Genomic DNA, 24,162 nt, shown 5'->3' with positions numbered 1-24,162 from the left:
AAACAATTTTGTGAAGTCTTCGTCTTGTTCTATGGGAGAATTCATGTTTCAAACTCACTTAAAAAATTACAGACAATTTTTCTACCCACGAGCATACACAGACTGATATAGTCTTAGCACACATGAAGTTACACCATTTTAGAATTTCCCATAAGAAATATATAGTCGGATGCTTAAAGACTATGACACTTTTAGTTCGATGAGTTTAGCAACGCATCCGGCATCGAATGGGAGAATGTATCTTAGCAATTCTCAGGAGATACATTTTTTGTTGGATACAGAATACGTTGTGAAACTCATCTAGATAAAAGTATTGCAACCTTTAAGCATCTGACTGTATATTTCTTCTAGGAAACCTTAAAACGGTACAACTTTATGTGTTAAAACGGTCCGTATTTTCTTAGTTTCAATACACTTTGGACAATTCTTTTTCCCTCGATGTAATTCTCCAGATTCAGTTCTTGAAAAGCGGAAATTCTCTCCTCCTCTCCCCTTCAACCAAACCACAGTTGTTATTGTCACCTTAATTCAACCAATTTTTTCCTCCATGTAGCACTTGAAATGTTAAAGCTATTATTGGCCGTTTTTTGTGAACGTCGATTGAATCTTAATCCGAATTTAAGTCTTGATCCAAGCCGAGTTTAAACTCAGATCAAGATTTAAATAACATTTGGTAGAAATAGAACTACGTCGGCTTTTGTACGTTGTTACAACGTGCTGGTCAGTATGCAAGTCAGAAGGTATACGAAGATCGCGCATCGCGCGGGGTCAGCTTGATCTGTCGCTCAAGATATTTTACACCCGACGGATTGCGGAAGCCCTCGCAATCACAACCCGATGCTCGGTTCGGTCGGGTGTTCACCATACAACAGCACTGGCCCGTTCCGCACACTTTACCCGGTAATTCGCAGTATATTATTTGGTATATGAATTGCTCTCTCGTGGCAGGAACTATTTCAGGAAATATCTCAGTGATTTTCGTGCCAGAACTTTCTTGGCCGCGAAGGATCTCGTCGTCCTGTTTCGCGCGGGATACTAACCCGCGCGACCTTGTAATTTTGATCCTTGAGGAAGAGAAGGAAGAATTCGTTAATTCGCGTGCGTAAACGGCGCGTGAACCAACACGACGTTCGTGCGGGCTTCATTGGCGGCAAGCTCGACCGAATGTTCCGGATGACAAGGACGAAAGGACGACGCCAACGGCGGAATATGCACTCGAGGACTTTGCATGCCGCGGAGACTCGATCGCGCGCGCAAGACAACTCCCAGGTAATCATCAACTGTTTGCGACATAATTCTATATTAAACATTTTGAAAGCACTTTCGAAAAACGAAATGAAGGACGCAACATCCGAAGATGACACGATCTTCGAGTTTCCGACCAGTGTACCTTTAATCCGGATCTTTTCGGTGCAATGCAAATCTCGCGTGCATACTCAGCGCAACGACGGAAGAAAGATTCGCGAAACTGCGGCTAACGTGGATAACGAAACGCAAGTGGCAAAAACAGAACAAGCGCAGAGCGATTAACGACGTTTGACGCGCGAATTGTTCGCCTATGATATCGTTGACGATACCCTGCGACTATTGTTGCTCACGTCAGCGATAGGTCGTGGTCGGAATGAATATTGTCTTTATCTGTATATTCTTCTTTCCTATACTAGAAGAAAACGAAGAAGAAAAGAAGGAGAAAAATGTTTAAAAAAATATCAGACTATGTCTAGTTAAGGCCATGACACACACAAAAACGTAAGCAATACGCGGGAAAAGGTATGGTTGAATCAACGTGAATGTCTTGTTCGAAGGAAACAGAATTTCTGGTTTTTACAAACTAAATTCGGTTCCTTTCGGCCAAAACGTGTTTGACTGCATTGCCACGCTAATTCAATCTCATCCTTCTCCGCAAACGAGGAGTCGAAGCAATGAACGAATCGATCAAGCAGAGTCGAGAATTTCAACACGACAATCTTACGTTCTCAAATAATTCTCGAATATGATTGACCGAGTCGCTCGATGTTTCAGTTCCACTCCTTACGCTTTCCTTACAGTGCCATTCGCTTACAGACAGCTTCGCGTCTTTCGCGGCGTTTCTCGAAGCTTAAACTCAGAGGGAACATTAGCCACGGGATAAACGACCAAGCACACAATCGCATCGTCATGCAATTAATTTGCCTCCTCAAACGTGGCTCGTGACATGAGTGCGTTCGATCATTCTTTCCCAACTGAGCACGAGCTATGTGCCGGCGTGAGAGCGTCGTCGAGACCGCCAACGGTATCCGCGAACGCGAACACGTCGCACGCGGACCGAGCGGGGGCTCGAATGTGTCCATCGAGAGTGCACTCTGGCAGAGCTGTTAGTTGGTAAAAGTCAGTCTTGTGGAAAGTAGCGGCTCAAGGAGAATCGGGCACGCGCGTTATGACTCTCAAACTTGTATTATTACCCGCGTATCTACGACGAGGGACTTGACGACGGATGAGGAGTGCGGGCTGTGTGTACTCGCGACTTGCAAGTGTTATACTCGGCCAATTGGCCTGTCATCCGCGTGTGTGTCCATCATCGTCATCGTCGTCGTCGTCGTCATCATCCGGGCGAGGATGACGAGAGTAATGATCGCGCGTAAACGAACGTACCGGTCCGAAACGGCCAGTCCTAGTCGGAACCGTTGTGCTGGAGCAACGCGGGCGCCGATTGCGATTGCGACTGCAGTGACGACTCGTGATGATGATGATGGTGATGATGATGCTGCTGCTGCTGCTGCTGCTGCTGCTGTTGCTCGTCATCCTGCAACGGCGACGGCGTTCGGCTGCTCTGCGAGGTCGCGATGTCACCGCCACTGTTACCGCTACCACTGCCGCCGCTGCCTCCACCGCCACCACCGCCACTACCACTGCCACCACTACCACCACCACCACTACCAACACCGCCACTTCCACTTCCGCTACCACCGCCGCCGCCACCGCCACCGCCGCCGCCGCCACCACCGCCGCCGCCGCCGCCGCCGCCGCCGCCGCCGCCGCCGCCCGGGTTCCCAGATGACTCGAAGCCCTTCTGCTCGCTCGGCGGTAGTAAATGCACCATGTTGACCGGCATTGGAAAAGGCGCGGAGGTGAAGTCGGGATAGAAACCCTGAGGCAGGTTACCGCCTAAAAGCGGGTGATGGTGGTAACCGCCACCGTCGTCCGCTGGATGCGACGGCGGCAGTGCGGCCAACCCGTGGCTGAGCTGCGCAGTCTGCTGGACGGCCTTGACGTTGTTGTTAACCGCATTCATGAAGTCGGGATTGCTGGTGCCGGAGCCGGTGCAGTCCCTCCGCAGTTGCTCGAGCTTCAGACTCTTGCCGTATTTGCCGCGCACGTACATCAGCAGGCTGTTGTACGGTATACCGAATATCCGACTGGCCTGCGACGTCGTCATTTTCTTATTCCAGACTTGCTGAAGCGCCTCGGTGAGCTCGGCGTTCGTCCAAGATCTGGGTGGTCCACCTCGCGGCGCACTGTGTTGACCCTTCGGCCTGTCCATCGGCAGACCCCGGGCGGTTGGATCACTCCATCTGCGCGGCGTGTCGCCGTTGCCTCGATACTTCTTCGGCTTCTTGTTCGAGAGCGGTGAATGATGGGCGCTCAAGTTACTAGTGGCGAAGAGTCCTTGCAGCGCCTCCGGCTTGAAGTCGTGGAGATCCGCTAGCAGGCTGCTTCTGTCGAGGCTGGTCCCGTGCGGGAAGAGACCAGCACCAAGACCTGGCACGCCGTCCAACGTCGGGAACATCGCCGCGACGGAAGTCCGTCGCGGCGGCAACGGCGAGTCCTGCCGTTGCTGTTGCTGCTGGTACGGGTGACTCCTGACCGACACGTGTGGACTGCCCTCTCGCGCCAAATGGCTCTGCGGCGGTGGCGGGGGCGGTAGCTGACCCTGCGGATGTCCGGGTAGCCATTGAGCCAATTGGCCGAGGCTCGTCAGGCTAGTCAGGTACTCGCTATGATGATGCGGCGACGTCAGCGACAACGTCGACATCGGCGGCAGACCCGCCACCGAGGCCGCCGCTGCCGCCACTGCTGCCGCGGTAGCGACATCCTGAATAGGCCCGTCCGGGTGCAAGAGATTCGAGCCGGTGAGCGGCGAGCAGCGAGGACTGCTCGCCGTCTCGCTACCCTCCGTCTTCATCGTTTTCCGGTGCCGGTCCAGGCCATTCGGTGATGCGGACCTCTTCATCGAAAGATTCTCCGCTATGTCTTCTTGCTGTTGCTGCTGTTGCTGCTGATGGTGTTGCTGCTGCTGGTTCTGCGCATTGCTAGAAGATTGTTGCTGGTGGAACTGAGGTTGCTGCTGCTGCTGTTGTTGCTGCTGCTGCTGCTGCTGCTCCTGCTGAGATTGATGCTGACTAGCGCTGAGATTAAGGCAACTCGGAGACGGGCTCGAATTGGCCAACGTGTGGTTCCTACTCAGATCCTGCGGCATCGTTTGCACTAGCAGTTCCCCCGACCGTCGGCGTGGTCGCGCCTGTTTCCGGCGCGGCATCAGCGGCGAGCTGCACATCTCGCGTATCGTCTGGAAGCTCAGCTTGAGCGGCATGTCGCGATGGTCCCTCGTTGAATGGAACGTCGGATTGGATGCCGTCGCTGCCGCCGCCGCGAGCTCCTTCACGATTGGCAACGGCATATTCTCCGAGACATTGTCGTCCTCTTCAGGGCTGTCCTGTCGTGCGCCCTCCGGCGTCGGCGGCTCGCCCAAGAGGCTCGGTGTTTCCGGCGGCGACGTCATCCTGGGATCCGACGATGTCAGTATAGGATCTGCCGGTGTCACTATAGGCTCCGACAGTCCCCGCACCTGCAGACTCTCCGCGGCCCTTATCAACCCTGGCAGCTCCTCGTGACCGACTCGCACCTCGCCGCGATACATAAAGTCGATCAGAGCAGCCACGTCATGAACGGTGTAATCCTTCAGCACGATCACCGGATGCTTGCACGGGTGCTCCGCGAATATCCTCTCAAAAAAGGGACTAAAACATACAGTACCGCGGTGAAGATGCGAGGTCTCGCGCTGACAAGTCTACATGGAATCTTCAATGAGCGGGCATGCGGCATACGTAGAAGCGTGAGAAAATGCAGATTGTTACACAGATTAGCTATTTACATTGGCTTTAGCTGAAAGCAGAGAAGAGGTTGTAAGCAAAAATATAGGCAAAAAGTTGCTTTTTACCGAAACCGACTCACGCAAGCCACAACTATGCGAAATGTTAGCGGGCGGTTCAAGCGTGATTCGCAACTCTTGTCCCCGATTTTGCTTTCAAGGCTCAAAACGACGAGTACTGAATTCGACTTTCAGCATAATTTATTTGTATCTCTGTAGACAATATTTTTCAACGTCTGAGTAATTAAAAGAAAGATTAGGGTTTTGAATTTTTCAGTGATTCGAGTCATTTTAACATGAGAAATTTATCATTTCTGAATTACCGAGAATTTCACAGTATCTCAAACTTTCTTAAGAGACATGATAATGCATCAATATTTCGTCATACGCTAAAATTGAATTTCATCAGAAAGTTGTTACTATTTTTTTTCTCATCCTATCATGTCACGAGAACGAGCGAATGTATAAAAAGGAGCAAAAAGTTTCGTTGAATTAATCTGGCATTGAACGAACGAAACGCCTTTTATTTGGAGAGAATCAAATTTCTGATTCTTGTGAACCAATTCGGTTTCACGAATTCTGAAATTTTGCTTCCTTCAAACTAAAACGCGTTGAGTTGCGTTTCATTGTCATCTTAATTCAATCAATCTTTTTTCCCCGTGTAGCAATGCGCTCTCATCTATGTGTCCATGGCACATACCTTGCCATAAACCTACCTGGACTTAACCTCTTTTTCAAATGATAAAAAAGAATTACAAACTGACGTTTCGACGTCAGTTTCATTGGACGACATCGTAGGCTGGTCACTTTGCACAAGCTGTCCAAGGATAAGTTGTAGAAAATTCAAACGAGTACGTAACAAACCATATGTTTTCGTGTGACTTACTCGTGTGCATATCACCAGCCATTTCGTGCTCTGTCCCAATGTCATTTACTTGTACGCACCTATCTTATCTTAGCACATAATAATGTCGTAGACACACGCGATCTTTCGAGCAACGTTCATGCAAATGGCTACTCAGATTTTTCTTCAGCACATTGATTGTCGTGATGGTCATCGGTAAGTGGCGGCGTTACAATGTCAATTACGGCTGTGCCTTATTAATTTATATATAAAAAACATACAATCAAGTGCATATTTAGTATAACAAATAGAATTACAGTATAACAAATATTCAATTACAAGCTAATGGAACGAGTTAGTGAATATATACATCGCGCATTTACTTATTATATCTTTAATATCTGAAACTTATAATTACATATAATCGTATTTTTTAGAACACAGCATACACTATACCAAGACTCATCATCTTACAATACTCACATTCTAAGTTTGAATCGCACCCAGAAATTGAACATTGTAAGATTGTGAGATTGTGAGCCAAGACTTGAATAACCTTAAACTACTAACTTATATAACTTTGTTGACAATCAATATTTTTAGACACATGTTTTTTCAGAGATGCAGAAAAACCTCAGCTATAAGATAATAGCGTGTAATAAAAACATAATCTGCAGACAGATTTACACTTTTAATCACGCTTTCTTGAAATTTTCCCGAACCCTTTACGAAAGTTATGAACGATCGAATATTCGTTCAGGTCTCACAAATTTGTACCCAATATTGTACGTGGTAGATTAAAGCTAAAATCATATGATTTCGTGTCTTCTGACATGCAGATCAGCATGCTTTAGGCAGCTTGATTCGCTACATAGATCATCCAACGAATATATACATGAATTCATAAATGCCTTACTATCGCTATACTAAATCGTGAGTTACTAAACATTTTCGATCGCATTCGATCGCGCATTTATTTCTAAGTACATGTTTATCATAAAAGCAGTAACAATATCTCAAAGCAGTTGACATTTTGACAATTTGACGTTTCGTTGCGTCTGTAAAAAAGTTACTAGCGTAACTGTCCATATTATTGTGTCTGCTTCTGTTAGTACCTTTGTATCCTCTCTAAAAAAAGGCATGTAAAAGATTTAATTGTTACCGCTTTTTAATTGTTTTGCTTCTTTACTTCATGTGGGCTGCGGCTTGTTTCGTGTCATTTGCACCTGTCAAATTATCAGGCAAATAGCTGTCATCGCGTTGGTTAGGTCACGAAAAAAAATACAGAAGAGATATGTCTCTTCCTGTCTCTCCTTGTCTCTCCCTGCCTCTCCTATCTCTCTCTCTCTGTCTCTCCCTGTCCCTCCCTGTCCCTCTCTGTCCCTCCCTGTTCCTCCCTGTCTCTCCTTGTCTCTCCCTGCCTCTCCTATCTCTCTCTCTCTGTCTCTCCCTGTCCCTCCCTGTCCCTCTCTGTCCCTCCCTGTTCCTCCCTGTCTCTCCTTGTCTCTCCCTGCCTCTCCTATCTCTCTCTCTCTGTCTCTCCCTGTCCCTCCCTGTCCCTCTCTGTCCCTCCCTGTTCCTCCCTGTCTCTCCTTGTCTCTCCCTGCCTCTCCTATCTCTCTCTCTCTGTCTCTCCCTGTCCCTCCCTGTCCCTCTCTGTCCCTCCCTGTTCCTCCCTGTCTCTCCTTGTCTCTCCCTGCCTCTCCTATCTCTCTCTCTCTGTCTCTCCCTGTCCCTCCCTGTCCCTCTCTGTCCCTCCCTGTTCCTCCCTGTCTCTCCTTGTCTCTCCCTGCCTCTCCTATCTCTCTCTCTCTGTCTCTCCCTGTCCCTCCCTGTCCCTCTCTGTCCCTCCCTGTCCCTCCCTGTCTCTCCTTGTCTCTCCCCGTTTCCCCCCGTCTCTTCCTGTCTCTCCTCGTCTCTCCCTGTCTCTCCCTATAATTATTAATTAATTAAAGTATATTTTAATTTAATTTAATTTTTATTTTACATTTTTTATTGTTTTTTATTAGCTATATGGCGCACGCGTGTATTGTTCTAGTTATATTTAAATAAGCCATAAAAACTAGCACAAATAAATATAACAAATATTTTGTATCAAGTTTAATACTTTAATATAAAAAATATTTTTCTATTTACTTGTGCTATTTTCTTTTTTATGGTTTATTTAAATAGAAAGGCACACTAGAAACAGTAGGCGTAGTAATGTTGACAATTATCCTAGCTTATATGTTATATATAATTAAAAAATTATACGAATCAATGGATATATATTTAAAAAAAAACTATATATTGGTATTAGGTAATACCATAATAATAAGGAGAAAAGAATGAGAACATCGTTGCCGCTCTTCTGATTAATTATCTGTCATACATTATAAACACGTATTTAAGAACGATTTAGTGCACCTAATCGAAAATGTTTAGTAACTCTCGATCTGGAGAATAATAAGGAATTTACACGGAACTCCCCAGCCTTCCATTTCTGGCTGAGATATCTTAATATGCGGTAATATATCCGCATATATTTTTGTATTATGACTGGTAGTTTTGAAAAGAATCAGCCACATTAAATGCAATAGTAATATGCGCGGTGAATGCATATATGCACTATTACTGTCGCATTTAATGTGACTAAGTTGCCAATTGTTCTTAAAACTAACAGTCATGATACAAAAATATGTAGATACGATACGCCCGAGCCAAAATATCCTGGTCGGAAATGGAAGGCATTATTGGAGTTTTGTGTATGAATTCGTGACTACACACGACGCCATGGATGCCCTACCGTTCTCTAAATCGAGAGTTATACGATTCTCGGTCTTATATGTTTACGAATAAGACTGAAACTATTATAATTAAAGCTATTATAATCTTAGGCATCATAGTTAGAGTTACCTGTGCAATTTTCAACATTAAGCTAAAAATCATTAAACGATCTTGAACTTTAAGTTGAAAATCGTATAATTCTTGATTTAAGAGATGGTACATGCACTGAAAAAAAAGATCATAACGATTTAATAATTGTCATGTAATAATTATAGATACTATAACACAAGCTGGACAATTATTATCAAATCGTCGTAAACTTTTTTTTCAGTGTAGTGCCGTGTATATGATAATAATTCACGAAATGAATCAAAATAAACATCGTCCTAACTCTATAGGAATTCAAGAATCTCGATCACATTTTCGAGATAATTATCTCATTTAGCATATATACACACATACATATACAGGATGTCCCAGAGCAACTTCCGAAACAAGGTGGAACAAATATTTTGGTTGTGAAAACCAATATTTGGTACTTTGAACCAAAGGTTTGATTCTTTGAAACAAATATGAAACAGGTTTAGTTTCACAGAACCAAATTTTGGTAATTATGCAGAAATACGGACCACCCTCCGATTACCTTGACCTTGACATATGTTGTAGAGGTCACCCTCCTGAATAACTCTCAGGAGGCTTTAGCCGTCGCTCATTGTTTGTTAAAAAGTTATTGATGAAAGAAGTTCGAAAAATATAGTACAATTTTCCGATACTGTGTACAGTTAACGAGCAATATCGAATAATAACTGCAATCTCGAACGACTAGCGGGGGGCACAGCCCGGTGGAGACGAGCATACATGGACAGCAGGTCTTAAAGGATAGCAACCTTTGACTTTGAGAGACTGACAGCTGTACCATTTGGTATAGTAACATTGTTTCTCTCTATAGTCGCCGTGCTCTCGGGATCGCGCCAGAGATATCGCTTCCGAACGGTATCTCTGAACGTTATCTGGGGAGGGAGAATGTCGTGAGCATTGAGCGTCAGGTAACTCAGTGGTTTAGAGCAGTCGCCCGACAAGCGAAAGATCCGGGTTCGAGTCCCGGCCTAGCAGGAACCGCGCTCTCGATATTTTTCTCCCTCTGGAACGAAAAGATACGCAGATCTCAAACGCATGGCGTCCCGCCGCCACCTAGTATGCCCTCCTCCTTCTATGGCACAGCCCCCCGCTAGTCGTTCGATATTGCAGTACTTACTAAAAAAATATTTAAATTAAGATTAATTTATAAATGCAATTATAATGCAATTTATAATGCAATTTATAAATTTAACAACTCGATACGTCTCGTCGTTAATGCGAGAAATTCATAGAATTTTATTTTTCAGCAGTCGAACGGTAACTATACGAAAGACTGTCGTATACTGGCTTATCATTCCTTACAAGTACGTTTCATATGTCTAATATCAACTTAACTAAAGTAACTTATTTCATTCCGGTAAGAAATGTAAATAAAACAACTTTCACTTAACAAACAACATGACAATACGAAACTACGATATCAGAAAATTACATTATATCCATTACACTTTTTTGTTAATAACTTTTTAATGGGCAACGGGCGACGATTTAAACCTCTTGAATATTATTCAGGATGGTCAACTGTATAATATATCCAAACATTATTAAAATCGGAGGGTGGTCCGTAATTCTGCATATTTATCCAAATTTTTAGTAGAAAGAACAAAATTTTAGCCCTCACAACCGAAACATTTTTTCGACACTATTTTAATCAAATTTTGGTTAACCCAACTAAATGAATTTTTCAATGTAGTACGAATTAAGGTGAACATAAAAGTTCTATATCGTTTTGCGATATTCGCAATAATTATCGAATATAGTAATTAAAGAAGATTTGTGAATAATCACGCGATATAGTAATGAGTTATGGTAGTGGCGACATCTGCTGTCATGTGTTTGTATACACTGAAAAAAAAAGTTTGGTAATACTTATCAAATACGTTTTATCATACCATTTGGTAAATAGTAACCAATATGGTAAATGTTACCAAATGTTTGGTAATAATTACAAAATTGTTAGTAACATTAACTTTCATACAGTAATATTCATCTCTTATATTTAGTTGATACTATTTCACTAAATGTAGTAATAATAACACAGGCTGGATAATTATTACCAGAAATTTTTCTCAGTGTATTAGGTCAAGCCGAAAAAAGTCTTCTACCTTTTTCATAGTAGCTTTGATTAGATTTTTAATTATTAATTAAAGAAGATTGGCGGATGATCGCTCACGATAATATATATTATATTATCTAATTCTATATCTAATAATATATATTATCTAATTCTAATCTAAAGTAACTAAATCTTACATATTGCACATACACACAAAGTTCTCATGTTGACTCATATTCCGATTCATTCGTGCCGTGTTTACTGGCCAAACAAACACCACTCATTGTCCAAACGACGTAGGCCGCAAAACCACCGTGCAAAGTCTGTTTGCAAATACGCCCCTCTGACTACCCGAGCATTTACGCCGCGAGCGTACGTTAAATGCGCAAGCGTGAACATTCCGCGTGAAAATATGAACGCACGTTTCGGCACGTATACCGGCGGCCAACGCTCGAGGAAGTTTTACACCGCGGCTATTTGTAACGTTACATGCATCTCGCGGCGGGGAACGTTGCGTGTCTTCGCCGAGTAAGACAGAGAACGAACGGTGGCCAGAAACCGCGGACAAAAAGCCACCGCAAGAATTAGCGTTCCTTCCCCGATCGAGCGACAGCGAATCAGGATGGTACAAGACTTTCGCTCGTTGTCAACTTTACGTCACACGCGGCCCGCGCGGAGAGCGAGAAGAGCGCGTTGCGGTGGTCGTGTATAGAAGAGCACGGAGAACTCGGGCCCCGGTAAACCACGAAGGAGCGAGCGAAGAAGAGATTTTTCGCGCCCGCAAGAAAGACCGGCGCAAGAACCGCTCTCGCTTTCAAAACGCGTCGCTCCTTTCGGACGCATTGTACGCTTCCGCCAATCGACGAGTATCGACCGACCGTTACCAATCGCGGACGAGGAGCCGTCGGATAACGCGCAGGAATTCATAATCGCGACATAAGCGGATAAAGTCTGGGGAACTTTAACCCTTTGTCGCAAAACTTTGCGGTTCCGCGGTAAAAGTGGCTTCTTTCCTTTCGTTTATCCGCGCGACGTGTTTTTTAGCGCGACGCGCTATTAAGGCTCCTGGGGAGTCGCATCATCCATCTCTTTTTAGTGACGTCAGAAGCGAGAAAACGCATGCTAAAAATTCTTGCAAAATACGTCGAGATAAACAGATATATTCACAAAACGACATTTGCGATCGATTAAATACTCCGTACACTTTCCTTTTATTCTAAAAATCAATAGATAATTGGAAAATTAATATGACAAGATAATAAGAAAATTAGATTAGAAAAGATGATTGCACGTCACATTTAATTTATAATTATTTGTTGATTGTTAGAACAAAAGGAAAGTGTATGGAGTATTTTAGAGGTGTACTTAATCGATCGCAAATGTCGTTTTGTGGATATATCTGTTTATCTCGACGTACTTCGCAGGAATTTTTAGCATGCGTTTTCTCGCTTCTGACGTCATTAAAAAGAGATGGATGATGCGACTCCCCAGGAGCCTTAACATCGCTGATCTCCCGAATCTGTCGCGAGAAAGATATTTGTTTCTTCGCTTATAATTATGTCAATAAAATAATGAAAAATATCGGAAAATAAATTTTTCTAATTTTATTTTGCTATATTGTAGTATACTTTTTATAATGGCGCGAAAATCGCATCACCGATCTCCCGTCGCGCAAGTAAGGATCTTTTTCTTTGTTCATAATTACGTAAGTAAGAAATATGAAAATATTAGAAAATGAAATTTTCGTTTTACTTTCTACATTGAAATGTATTTCACGATCACGCGAATCACATCGCTGAACATTTATCCTGAAAAATAATTCTTTTTCTCCGCTCATAATCACAGTAAGTAGTACATTGGAAGATAAATTCTTTTAAAAAATTGTTTTCACGTTTGAAAATATTTTATCGAAGCATTTTGAAGTAAAAACTTGGCCGGGAAATTAGCAACAGTAAAACTCTCGAATCAGCCCGCAAACAATCCTCTCTAAGCCTTCGGATGCAACATGCACAAAAGCACTATACGGAAGTATCAGGCACTAGTTAGTGACGCGAGTCGATACTGCGACCTACCTGTGAAATCGTAAACGGGTAAAAAACAGACGCGATTTACCTGCAGGCACTGAGGACGACCTTGTGCGCCCTGAGGCTGCTCTCGGCGCACACCAGGGTCACGTCGACGAGCACCTCCGATTGCAGCAGCGCTTCGAAGGCCTGTAGTATATGGCTCTGATGATTGTTCCAGCGTAGAGAATAATGCGACATTTTTCTTCCGCCGCTAGCGCCGTTAGCGGAGCCGCCACCTTGCTCCGCCCCGTGCTCTCTCGTGCCGCGTCCTCGTGGTCCTTCGTGGTCCTTCCTTTTCCATGCACGCACACACACGGCCACGCACGTATCGCGAAGGTGGTTCTTGCTCCTTCTTCACCTTCTGCTTCGCTAACTTTGCGCCCTGCCGTTCTCCTGAAAACCGGAAAATACCCAATGGCCGGTTAGGCGAAAATCGTCGTCGACGATTGAAGGGGAAACTACCTCAATGGTTCTCAACTTTTACTCTCGAGTCGCTCGCAGTTTCGTGGGATCTACATGTCGCTCCTGCCGACAGATCGAGTCGGATTATTGATATCGCTCTTAGAATGAGGTAAACATAAATGTCTCGTGTTTCATGCGATTATCACGAATTGCCGCCGTATTTTCTCATTTTCCATTCTGGGCACACGCTCATATTTTTTTTCTCTACACTGAGAGAAAAATATAGTTGCTTTCGGCGTCAACTATACTTTTTTGTGATTTTAACCAGAAAAATAATTAAAAGAACCATCTTTCTAATAACACTTACTTAAACAATGGTTCCTCTAATTATTTTTGTGGTTAAAACCACAAAAGCGTATAATTGGCGCCAAAAGCAACTATATTTTTCTCTCAGTGTATACAACGTGCTCGGGACTAAATCCTTAAGATTATAGCGGTAAGGATCCTACACTTTTCACGAAATTTTTTACCCGCAAGCAACCAACCCAAATAAAAAGAATTACATCTTTCTAACCAATAGTTGGCCAGAAATTTTGATTATTAGCTAGTTTCTAGTCAGTTTTTAAGCGACACTTGCTTCACCAATTGGACCGTAAAACTAGTCAGTTATTGGTCTATTTCTAGTCAAATTTTCTCTATTGTATGTAAATCTATCAAGATAGAAATATTATATATTTTTAAATATAAAAATAACGTGAAACTCGTATTTTGAGAAGGTAGAGTTTCTTCACGTGCAAATTCGCTTATTGTTGAGACGATTTTCTTTTTAATTTTTAATTATCATTTTTTAACTTGCTAATTTACTTCTTAAAAACAAACGAACGTGTTACTCTTCTCAGAAAAGAAGGATATGCGAAATTATTCGCCAACAAAACGATATTTTTTTTCCATAGCATTACGAAATAAATGAAATAAATTTCTGCAACACTTTCGCAACATTTAGATAAAAAATGTACAATCCAGAATGGGATAACAGAATATTAATTAATACTGATATTAACAATTGGAGCTCGAACGCGGTTTGAAGTGGATATAAATTCACCGCGTACGTTACAAGTACGGAAAAATATTGGACGCATATGCGTCAACATTATCAATATATCTTTCCATAATTTAAATTATTCGCACTTGCATTTAGCGATCGACCTTCACAAGCTTTATCGTCTTTCTCTCGCTTAAGTAAAATCAATCTTGAAAAGCTTAGAAATTTGTCGAAGGAAAAAGAATTTTGACTGAGAATTTTCCCGATTTTCGCGTATCTTTCCCGGATAAACAACTCGCAAAAAGTTCGCTTTATGCGCGGAACCGGAGAATTATCGTTCTTCGCACAAGGAGACACGCAAGCCCGCCGAATACGTGCTGCTCACGAGGGATGACACGCGGGCGTTAATTATTCACCCGGTCGAACTCGCGATAATTATTGAATCGCGTCGGCTCACCCCCGGATATTTCAGCGACGTCGGCACTCGTTTCATCGACTATTGAGTGTGTTTGGCTATGAATAATTTCGCAGCGCGCCAAAAAAGGAGGGTAATCGGGAACATGGAAAAAGAAGAGAGGCGCGGCCCAGGGCCAAGTTGCCGCTTTCCGCGGCATCCATCCCCGCAAATATCCAGCGTTGCGAGAACAATTTTCCGAGTCGACACACGACACCTCGTGCACCGCATGCCTGCGCGTACAATGAGGCAGAAGAAGAAGAATAAGAAGCAAATCATCTCCGAGACCGAGTATCGAGATACTCAAATCGAGATCCTCAAGTCGAGGAGGAATAAAATCACCGCCGGCCGCATAGAAATTTCCCAAGTTTTCCCCCAAAACGGCACAGATTTCGAATAAAATGTCCCAGTTTCTCGCAAAATTAGTCATTCTACTACGAGACTAATTGAAAATCTCATTTTTGTCTCAAACAAGGCTTCTCTGTTCAGAATCAAAAGAACACAAATGCTATGGGAAACTACAGTTTTTCAGTCAGTAACGTCAATATACTTTTATAGAATCAAACAAGAAATTCCATATTTATAATGACTATTGTATTTAACAGAATAAAAAATAAAGAAACAAAATATTTTTAAAATACCATATTTTACTGAATAATGAAATTATTTAGCAAGTCAACGTATATTTTGTTAAATTCTAACATACAATAAAGACAAGAAGGATTACTGGAGAAACTTTTAATTTCCCATTTATAGAATCGCATATTTGAAACACTGCACTGAAAAAAATGTATAACTATAATATATTACATAGAAAAATAATTATTATAAGTTATAATGAAAAAACTATTTTTTCGTTAAATTCTACTATAGTGTTAGTAATAATATTCTTATATATATGTTACTATTACCATTTCCGTGTTAAGACAATCGAAAAATATGTGTTTTGGGACTAAAAATAAATATATAATTTGAATTAGATCAATCATCTTTTTCTCTCAATATATATTTCTAATTAGAATCCATAATTATTTTCGGAAATCGAACTGTAGGTTTCAATTAAATCTCAATAAATTTTCTACGCCGGCGGCGATTTGTTCCCTGAAAATTCCCCATTCGACTGACCTGTTCGGTTGCACCAAAATTTCTATCGAATTTGAACGAATCGGTTGTCTATGAGTGAATCTTGACTTTCCCAGACTCGGGAGTATTAATCCAGTGTATTCTGCGTTACTTTTTATCACTGACTGATAATGCATCATCTCGGGAAGCAACCCTAACCGAATGCAAGAGAGAGAGAAAAAAAGAGAGAGAGAGAGAGAGAAAGAATATCTCGTCTCTATCGATCATCCGTGAAATTACAACGATACATAAGCCCCGTCGGTGAAACGCATTACACCCACCAGCGAGAACAAGGCTCTCGCTTTATTCCTTTTATTCGCGATGCGCACACGGATGGCCCTCGAATTTCTGTGCGTTGCTTCCGCCTGTGTTGCGCGCGACGTAAACCGTATCAATTGACGCGGCAGTGACATAGCGCGTCGTTTGCGAGCGTGCGCGGGCGCTCTTGTACGTTTATTTTATAATTAAAACATAATTAATGCAAAAGGTGACAAACATGTGTGTAGGCGCGCGCGAGCGAGCGAGCGAGCGACGTGACCTGGAACGAGCGCGCTGCTGTTGCTCTTCAACGTCACGTCACTCGCACACGTGCGATGGCTTTGATTGTGAATTGCATCCTGTAAAAGAATCGCTCGTAGTGCGCGCTCGATAAATCACTCCGGGTGCAATTACATTAACAACAATGCAATAACGATAAAAATAGCGAATTTGTTTCAAGAGAGAGGGAAAATGAGGCTGAGAGAAAAAGAGAGATAGAGAGGGAGAGATAGGGACAAAGGGAGGGAGAGGCAAAAATGCTTCGTGTGTGAAACGGGAGAATTCTCTCAAATTGCGCGCTTCAAGTAGTCTCCACGTGAAACAAATATCCCGCCACCATCCCACGCGACTTTGTAACATTCCGTGAAATGAAATCGAAGCGAACAGCGGAAGCGGATTATCTGACGCGCGACTTGGGCCACACAGTGAGTGTCGAAAATCGCAAATCGCGATCGGCGTCGCCGCTAAATAAGCGGCTCATAAAAGCGACTACATTGACACAGGCTAATTAATTGCCGACTGACAGGTCTCTTACGATCGTAAACAATCTCTCTCTCTCTCTCCCTCTCTCTCTCTCTTTCTCGTAGGAGAGATTGAGCTAGACACACAATCCACAGCAAACAACAAACAACAACGAGACACGCGCGCACGCGTGCGAACCAGCGAGCGATCGAGCAAGCGAGCTCCGATGTCGCGCGACAAAATCAGATAATCGAACTCGCTTTTCGACACGCCAACGTCCTACCTTTTTCCTTGACGCGCGACCTTTTACCTCGCAATACGCAAAAGCGTTAAAATGCGTACAATCGCGTCGCGTGGTTTGCTTTGACGGAAAGTCGCGAGAGACGAAAAAAACTTTCTCTCTCTTCTCTCTCTCCTCTCTCTTTTCTTTTCTCTCTCCTCTCTCTCTCTCTCTCTCCTCCCTCTCCTTCTCTCTTTTTCCACGGTTATAGTCGTGAAGCGCGTTCAGGGAAACTGCTGGATCGGGATACGTCACTGTGCGCCGTTGAAAACTCCTCTGCAAGTTTGTTGTCAAACTCGCACGTGTTCGGAAAAAGCGCGGATTTACGTCGACCGATACTCTCTCTCTCTCTCTCTCTCGCTCTTCGCTCCTCTCTTACTTCCTTCCTCTCTCTTTCTCTCTCGCTCTTTGCTCCTCTCTTACTTCCTTTCTCTCCCTCTCTCACTCTCTCTTTCTCTCTCTTTGCTAGTTCTCTCGCGATGTTCACTCTTTTTGCTGCTGTATCCTGCTCCTTTTTTATTTCCGCGTCCGTGTCTCGAAGAGGCCACTGCATGTTGCACGCGCGAGCTATTAGCCGCCGCGGTACGTGGCACCCTTAACTTCGTCGAGCGAAACGACGTATATCGAAGAAGAGAGTCGATGCTCGCGGTTCTCGCGGTATCTCGGAAATAACGATTGCTACTACCACTACTACTGCATTGCTGTTGCAATCACTATCACTACTACTATAGCGATCGGTGGCGCCCGGAAACCCGACGTTAACGAGGATACGTGACAATCCGGTTAGTCGATTGATGAGATCGCGGGCCCCCACGTGCCTCAACCTTCAGGTGGTGACTTTGGCGGGCCGCGGCTGATACGTCGGTGAGAATTATTAATCGTCGCGCCGTGTGTTATCATCCTCTGCCGAGGACGAGTCGCGTGTTACATTTTCGAAAATCGCGCCGCGGGGAAGAGTACACGCTCGGGATCTCTGCGCGGACGGCATCGCGTACGACGTCGATTTAAAATCGACTCGCAACGATCGCAATCATAAATACAAGATGTGCAATGAGGCCTGGACGATCATCGCGCAAATCCGAACAATGGATGTTGCCGGTTGAAGATTGAAGCACCGGTCTCGCTCGAGCGGATCTCCGATCGAACTCTCGTGCAGATCTACGATTGGATCTCGCGAGTTCGATTCCTCGTGGTGCAAGACACAAATCCACTTCGTTAACGCGACTCGTTCCGCGAAATTAGAATCTTTTGATCCGGTCGGAGGTCTTGGAATACTCTTACCCTTTCAGGACGTCATCAATAGCGACTCTCGGGACTTATCGCAAGCCGTTGAGCTCGCGTACTCGCAGAATTTACTGCCACTGAGACCACCCATTCTTCGAGGGAATGCAACTTCAAGATCGATCGCAGCAACAAAATAACAATAAGGAAAGACAAAATCTCTCACAGTCGACGACGGACTCGATCGCGCCTTTCCTTACAGACGATGCACACTCGCGTCACACTGGCGTCCACGGATGTTTTTCCATCCTTGGGCACCCGGATCCGGATTGCAAAGGACTGAGATTGTCACGTGACCACACCCTGCTCGTGGCAAGCAGAATTTCGCGCGGGAAGACTGAGCGGCTTCAAAGAAGCTGTGCCACGTGGGCTGTCGCCATCGTGCAAACCTGTGTTCATATGTGTATGTTTATGTGTGTGATGTGTGACACAAAATGCGTACCTAATGCGTTCCGCGCCCAAAGAAAATGGAGGAAAAGAAAATGGAGAAAACTTTCTCGCATACGCACCGGCGTATACGCACTTTCCAGTCATAATTGTAAGCGAAAAAACAATAAATAACGTAACAAACAAAACGCGAGTCGTCGAATAATATTACACTGAACGTGAACAGCGATATTCGATCTACGTATAAAGAATGATTAGATTGGACCTTGTAAGAGGTTCTATTCTTCGACACAAGAAGAAAGAGAAAAATGGGGAAGTGCACCAGAAAAGACAGACAGACAGACAGACAGACAGACAGACAGACAGACAAACAGACAGAGAGAGAGAGAGAGGAAGAGAACGTGGTCCCTTTAAGCGATCAGCTGATTCCTCACTATCACCCACCGTATAACTCGACGAGACAATGCGGCTCACAAAAGCGCACGAACAAACGCACCGGCGACGATTTCTTTCGGGAAGCGCCGCTCAAAAAGTCGCACTCCTCGCAGGGGCACGCGGTGCACGCGTGTGCACAATGTGCAGAACCCCCACGCGCTCGTGTGTGTCGTGTGTATGTGTGTGTGTGTGAGTGCGTGGGTATTTAAATGTATACGAGCACGTTTCGGCAAACACCGCACCAAACTGACAGGAAACGCGTCACGCGACACTTGTGGGCGAGTTCCCGCGCTGCTGCAGTCGCCGCGTGTACCTCCAGTAAACACGGTGCGGGTAAACACTGGCTTTCGGCTTTCCCGAAGTCGCTTTACGAAACACCGGAGGAAACCCGCCACGTACGAGGCGAGCCGACGAGCGACGGGACACGCGGGGGTTCGCGCGCGTTTCTGCGGCGGTAGACAACACGCGGGGGTGACAACACACAGCCGGAAGAACGCACGCGTGTGTGCGGCACACGAGGGGGTAGCCGAGAGAGAACTGACCGTATCGTGCGGGCTGCGTGTGCAGCATACAGAGCGGCGTCGGCGACGGCCGGTGAGTGAATGCGCCGTGACGTTAGGCGCCCCTCCTAAGATCTCCGCCCCTCTCGCTCCTTAAACCTCACCCTCGCCCCGCCAACCTCAAGCAGTCGGTGTGTGTGCCTCTTTCTCCGCAAGGCGCTCACTCGCTCGCCAGTTAACCCGTCGTCTTCCCTCCCTCCCTCTCACTCTTTCGCCCTTCTCCCTCTCTTTCTCTCTCTCTCTCTTTCTCTTTCTCTCACTCACTCACTCATTCGTTCTCCCCCTCCATCTCTCTTTCTCCTTCTCTCGCTCGCGTTCTGTCTCTCTCTTTCCCTCGCTCCCTCGTGCACGAACCACCCTCCCACGTTGCCCCACTCTCCCTTTGGTTTTCTCCTCCGTCACTTTGCCTTCCCCCCCCCTCCTCACCCGTCCCACCACCGTCCTGTTCCATCCTCGCGCGCACAACTCGCGCTCGCCCTCTCTCGCTCTCTCCTCTACGCCACCCCCGACGCTTGTCCCGCGCCGCTCCAACCAACGCTCGCGGACCGCGAACTACCCCTTTCCTTGCTTTCTACTTTGGGGAGAGCCGCTTGTTCCGATGCGAGACGCGCCGCTTCTTGTTGCCCTAACCCGTCACCCTCCTCCCCCCCGTTTACCGTGCCGCGCGCGCGCACGGCCTAACCTTCTCTGTATCCGCGAAATCGCCGCGCGGTTCTTCGGGGGTATCAACGGTGGCGAAAAGTTCGACACACCGTTCGAGAGAGCCGTCAGGAATTCTTTTTTCTGCGTTTGCGCGCGCGCATTCGCGGCTTGCACCTGATGTGTTCGTCGATTAATATTTCAACTTAGAATCTATGCACGTATATTTGTCGCGACGACCGTGTGTTATTTCGTTGTGCCCCGTGGTGTCTAATAACCGCATGATAAAACTGGATTTTGTTACGGTCCTGAAAAAGAACTTGGGGACTACTCAGGTATTTGAGTCAAGTCGTTCTGTCAGGTTTAGATTTATGTTTAGGGTTCACGTTTGAAGACAGATATTCTCGTACTCCTTTATTGTAAGAATTGAGCTTTTTCACCAAAGTTACTCACACATTCACGTAAAGGAGCGATATTCCAAAATGGAGTCTGCAATCGTATCCCCGATTTTAACAGTTTCGAAACGATACAAAGTTGCTAAGAGTTCGAACAAAGAGCGAGCGACAGCGATTCACCACATATACATCACGGCAGTTGAGAATCTCTAGAACAAAATATTCGCGTACACAATAATAACCTATGAGACTATGTATACGGCTATAAACAGCTCATTTCAAATGTAACAATTACATATTCCGGACCATAGAGTCTTAGGCGACCTAAGAATGTAAATAGAAAAGAGAAATAGAAAAGAGAATAGATGTAAGCAAAAAGAGGCACACATTAGCTGTGCGAAGTTAAATAGATGGATATACTGATGTAAACTTAAATTTTTTATGAAATTTTATTACTAAAGAAAAATTACAGAAACTTGGTTTATTGGTCTACATGGTCTCTTTGCACCTTTATACAACGTTCTCGGCGTTTATGAGCGACTTAAAAGTATTCGATATAAAAACTTTTTTAAGGGGTAGAGGATGTTGCGCAAACCAAGACATTCTTTCGCAAAATTCACGAATCATCACTGTCATTTTATCTCCGCTATCAGAACTGACGAGGGCACGTTTCGTCATAAGTCCAAATTCATTACACCATAAACTCACTACAAAGTCACGGTCATCTCAAAACGTCCCAAGGAGTGAATCTCTTCTTGGCGTGCTTCTTTGTGAAAGAAACAGGTAGAAAGCGCTCCGTAACCATCTTGTGCTGACTTTACAAAGTTCGAGCTGTCGGCGAATAATCGACTGCACATTGCCAACATTGATTTCGAGTTTCGCAGGGCAATATCGCGAACGTGCACGCGTCGATTTATTAACAATGTCGTCGACACGCGCGATGTTATGCAACGTTACACCGACGGCTGGACGAGAGAGTGGTGTCTCTTCGCACTGAACTGTACCGAATTCTACACAAATCCAACGCGCGAATTCGCGCGTTTTCATTGATGGCAGTTTCTTCGGAATTATTCTTCCAGCAAGGCACATCAATTTTCGGTCAGCTCATTTCAATTTGCACCGTGCAAACATCGTGTTTTGCGCACGACTATGCGCCATCGGGAGACACTTATCATCTATCATCTGTGATGTTGGGGTGTACGCGCGTAATAACAAGATTTCGATCTAAATTTCGACGATTTCCTAAGTACTGAATATAGGTAATAAAGAGGAACGTCTTTCTGTTTCATTTGTTAATTATACAAACATGAACATTGAAAAGTTCAAAATTTTAGAGTTGAAAATGGCTGCCTTCCAATGGCGGGCAATTGCGCGCCAAATAATGTTTGCACGATGTTTACAAATTGAAATAATCTGACCGAAAATTTGTGTCTGCTCTGTTCGAGAAATAATTCTAAAGAAATCAAAATTGAAAGTTTTAAAAACCGTGATGATAACTTTACATTAATTTCAACAGGTTTGCATTTACTCCGTGCGTGCATCACCATTTCATCAATCAGATTCATTTGCGATTAACACTTCGAATCGCACACCTGCTGTTAGTCGCGTACATCAACAATCGTTTAAGTTATTAATTCGTCTTTTTCCCAAAAAGTGCAGTTAACTTTTCGTGGATATTATCCAGCAGATAGTTTGAATGTACACTCTGTAGATGGTGTTAGTATCTAATCACTAACTACGTGAACAATTCATGTTTACGATTACTATAAAACATCTCAGAACACCATTGAAAGCAGTTTCAGCACCTAACACCCAAAATACTTCCGGTCGCCATCATCTACGCGACGATCAGCCACCTCGGTCGCACTCGATCGAATCCCTCAGGATTTATGGATTCAATCCTAATGCAAGAAATACCTGTACTACGTGAGACTCTTGCCCGCTCTCTTGGCGGATAGAACGTCGATTCCACCTTCCTCGTCGGCGATTCCCTTCCAAGCGGATCACTTCGATTCGCACTTCCTCGGTCTTACGAGCACCGGCGAGCAGAGTTTGTATCAAGCCGATCGGATCCGCGCGGCAAGGGTAAGAACGCGCCCAAGATACGCGGAGGAAGAAATCGACGAGAGGAGACCGATGAAGATGAACGAGGAGTCAAAGCTGTCCGGAGTGGATTCCGGGTCCCAGAAGACACTTCAGGTTCAAGGTGAAACATCCGTCCGAAGACACAGCCCAGACTCAAGACTCCGGACTCAAGGTATCCGCGAACTCCCGACAAGACACCATCGTCGCAGCGTGTAACGAGACCCTGAGGATCCCGGAGAATGTTATCGCGCGGTGTATCGCGGCCGAGCAATTATCACACACGCAAGACAAATCACGAAATGACAAAACGTAGCGCGTACGCATGCGTCCACAGTCGGGATACTATGAGCCGGTGTCCTCGGGATCGTCGGCAGGGCGAAGACTATCGGCGACCACGCTCACTTTGCCCTCATCACGTCGTCATCGTCTCCTCATGCGACTCGATTCCTTCTCGATTATCACGCACTCTATCTCTTTATCTGCCCCCTTCCTCCCTCTCTCTCTCTCTCTCTCTCTCTTTCTCTCTCAATTCCTCTTTCTCCCTACTCTTGCCACACGTGTGCGAACAACACAACAGAGACCGTGCAACTCCTCACAAACCGCAGGCGCAGCGCCGCGATACCGGCGCGCGGAATTCCGCAGGTGGTCAGCGCGACGCACGTTGATCACCCTGACGTGACGCGTAGTACACGCGGTTCTACTGCATTCGTGTATGTGAGTGTGTGCGTGTACGCGTAATTGTATGCGCGTGTGTATACTTACGCGAGGTATGCGCGCACGCACGCACGTAACTACGCGACGGACAGGTGTACGGTGGAGCGCGGCCGGCGGACGTCCTGACTCTCAGAACAGTCGCGTTGTAACTGCTTCTTCGGACTTGCCACTGAAAGTGGAGAGAATGAGGCGAAGAGTCCCACCTCCTTATGCCACCTCCAGCTGGGTGGGTACCAGCCCAGCTAGTCGGACCCTCCTTCGCTTCCCTCTCTCCCTCTCTCTCTCTCTCTCTCTCTCTCTGTCTCTGTCTCTCTCTTTGTCTCGCCGGCATGTCCAACGTTTTGCTGTACGTTCCGAGTCCTTCCGGCG

The 24,162-nt window shown here is 45.1% G+C and overlaps 1 protein-coding gene across 1 annotated transcript; it reads right to left on the bottom strand.

Annotated features, from left to right (window-relative positions):
- Positions 1 to 300: 300 nt before the first annotated feature.
- LOC116843519 (protein jim lovell) lies at positions 301 to 23,953 on the bottom strand. The gene is made up of 4 exons (XM_032813982.1): positions 23,842 to 23,953; positions 13,045 to 13,391; positions 3,004 to 4,997; positions 301 to 356 (listed from the first exon to the last, which is right to left on the bottom strand). Exons 2-4 carry the CDS (start codon positions 13,194 to 13,196, stop codon positions 301 to 303), a joined length of 2,202 nt encoding a protein of 733 aa, XP_032669873.1. The 5' UTR covers positions 13,197 to 13,391; positions 23,842 to 23,953.
- Between the last annotated feature and the right edge of the window lie 209 nt (positions 23,954 to 24,162).

This window comes from Odontomachus brunneus, unplaced genomic scaffold (assembly GCF_010583005.1).
Source record: "Odontomachus brunneus isolate Ranch 3 - 2012 unplaced genomic scaffold, Obru_v1 Obru_scaffold_033, whole genome shotgun sequence".
In the NCBI taxonomy this organism is placed as follows: domain Eukaryota; kingdom Metazoa; phylum Arthropoda; class Insecta; order Hymenoptera; family Formicidae; genus Odontomachus; species Odontomachus brunneus.
Note: the sequence above shows the minus strand (reverse complement) of the source record. Positions and strands in the feature narration are given on the sequence as shown.

What these genes read in the sequence shown, in the direction of transcription:
- LOC116843519 (XM_032813982.1), bottom strand. Translation starts at nt 13,196, where the DNA reads ATGTCGCATTATTCTCTACGCTGGAACAATCATCAGAGCCATATACTA. An exon ending in GTCGTCCTCAGTGCCTGCAG is followed by an intron (nt 4,998 to 13,044) that starts GTAAATCGCGTC and finishes TGTATGTTTTAG; the next exon opens with TCCCTTTTTTGAGAGGATAT. An exon ending in GGGCGGCGGCGGCGGCGGCG is followed by an intron (nt 357 to 3,003) that starts GCGGCGGCGGCG and finishes TACCGTTTTAAG; the next exon opens with GTTTCCTAGAAGAAATATAC.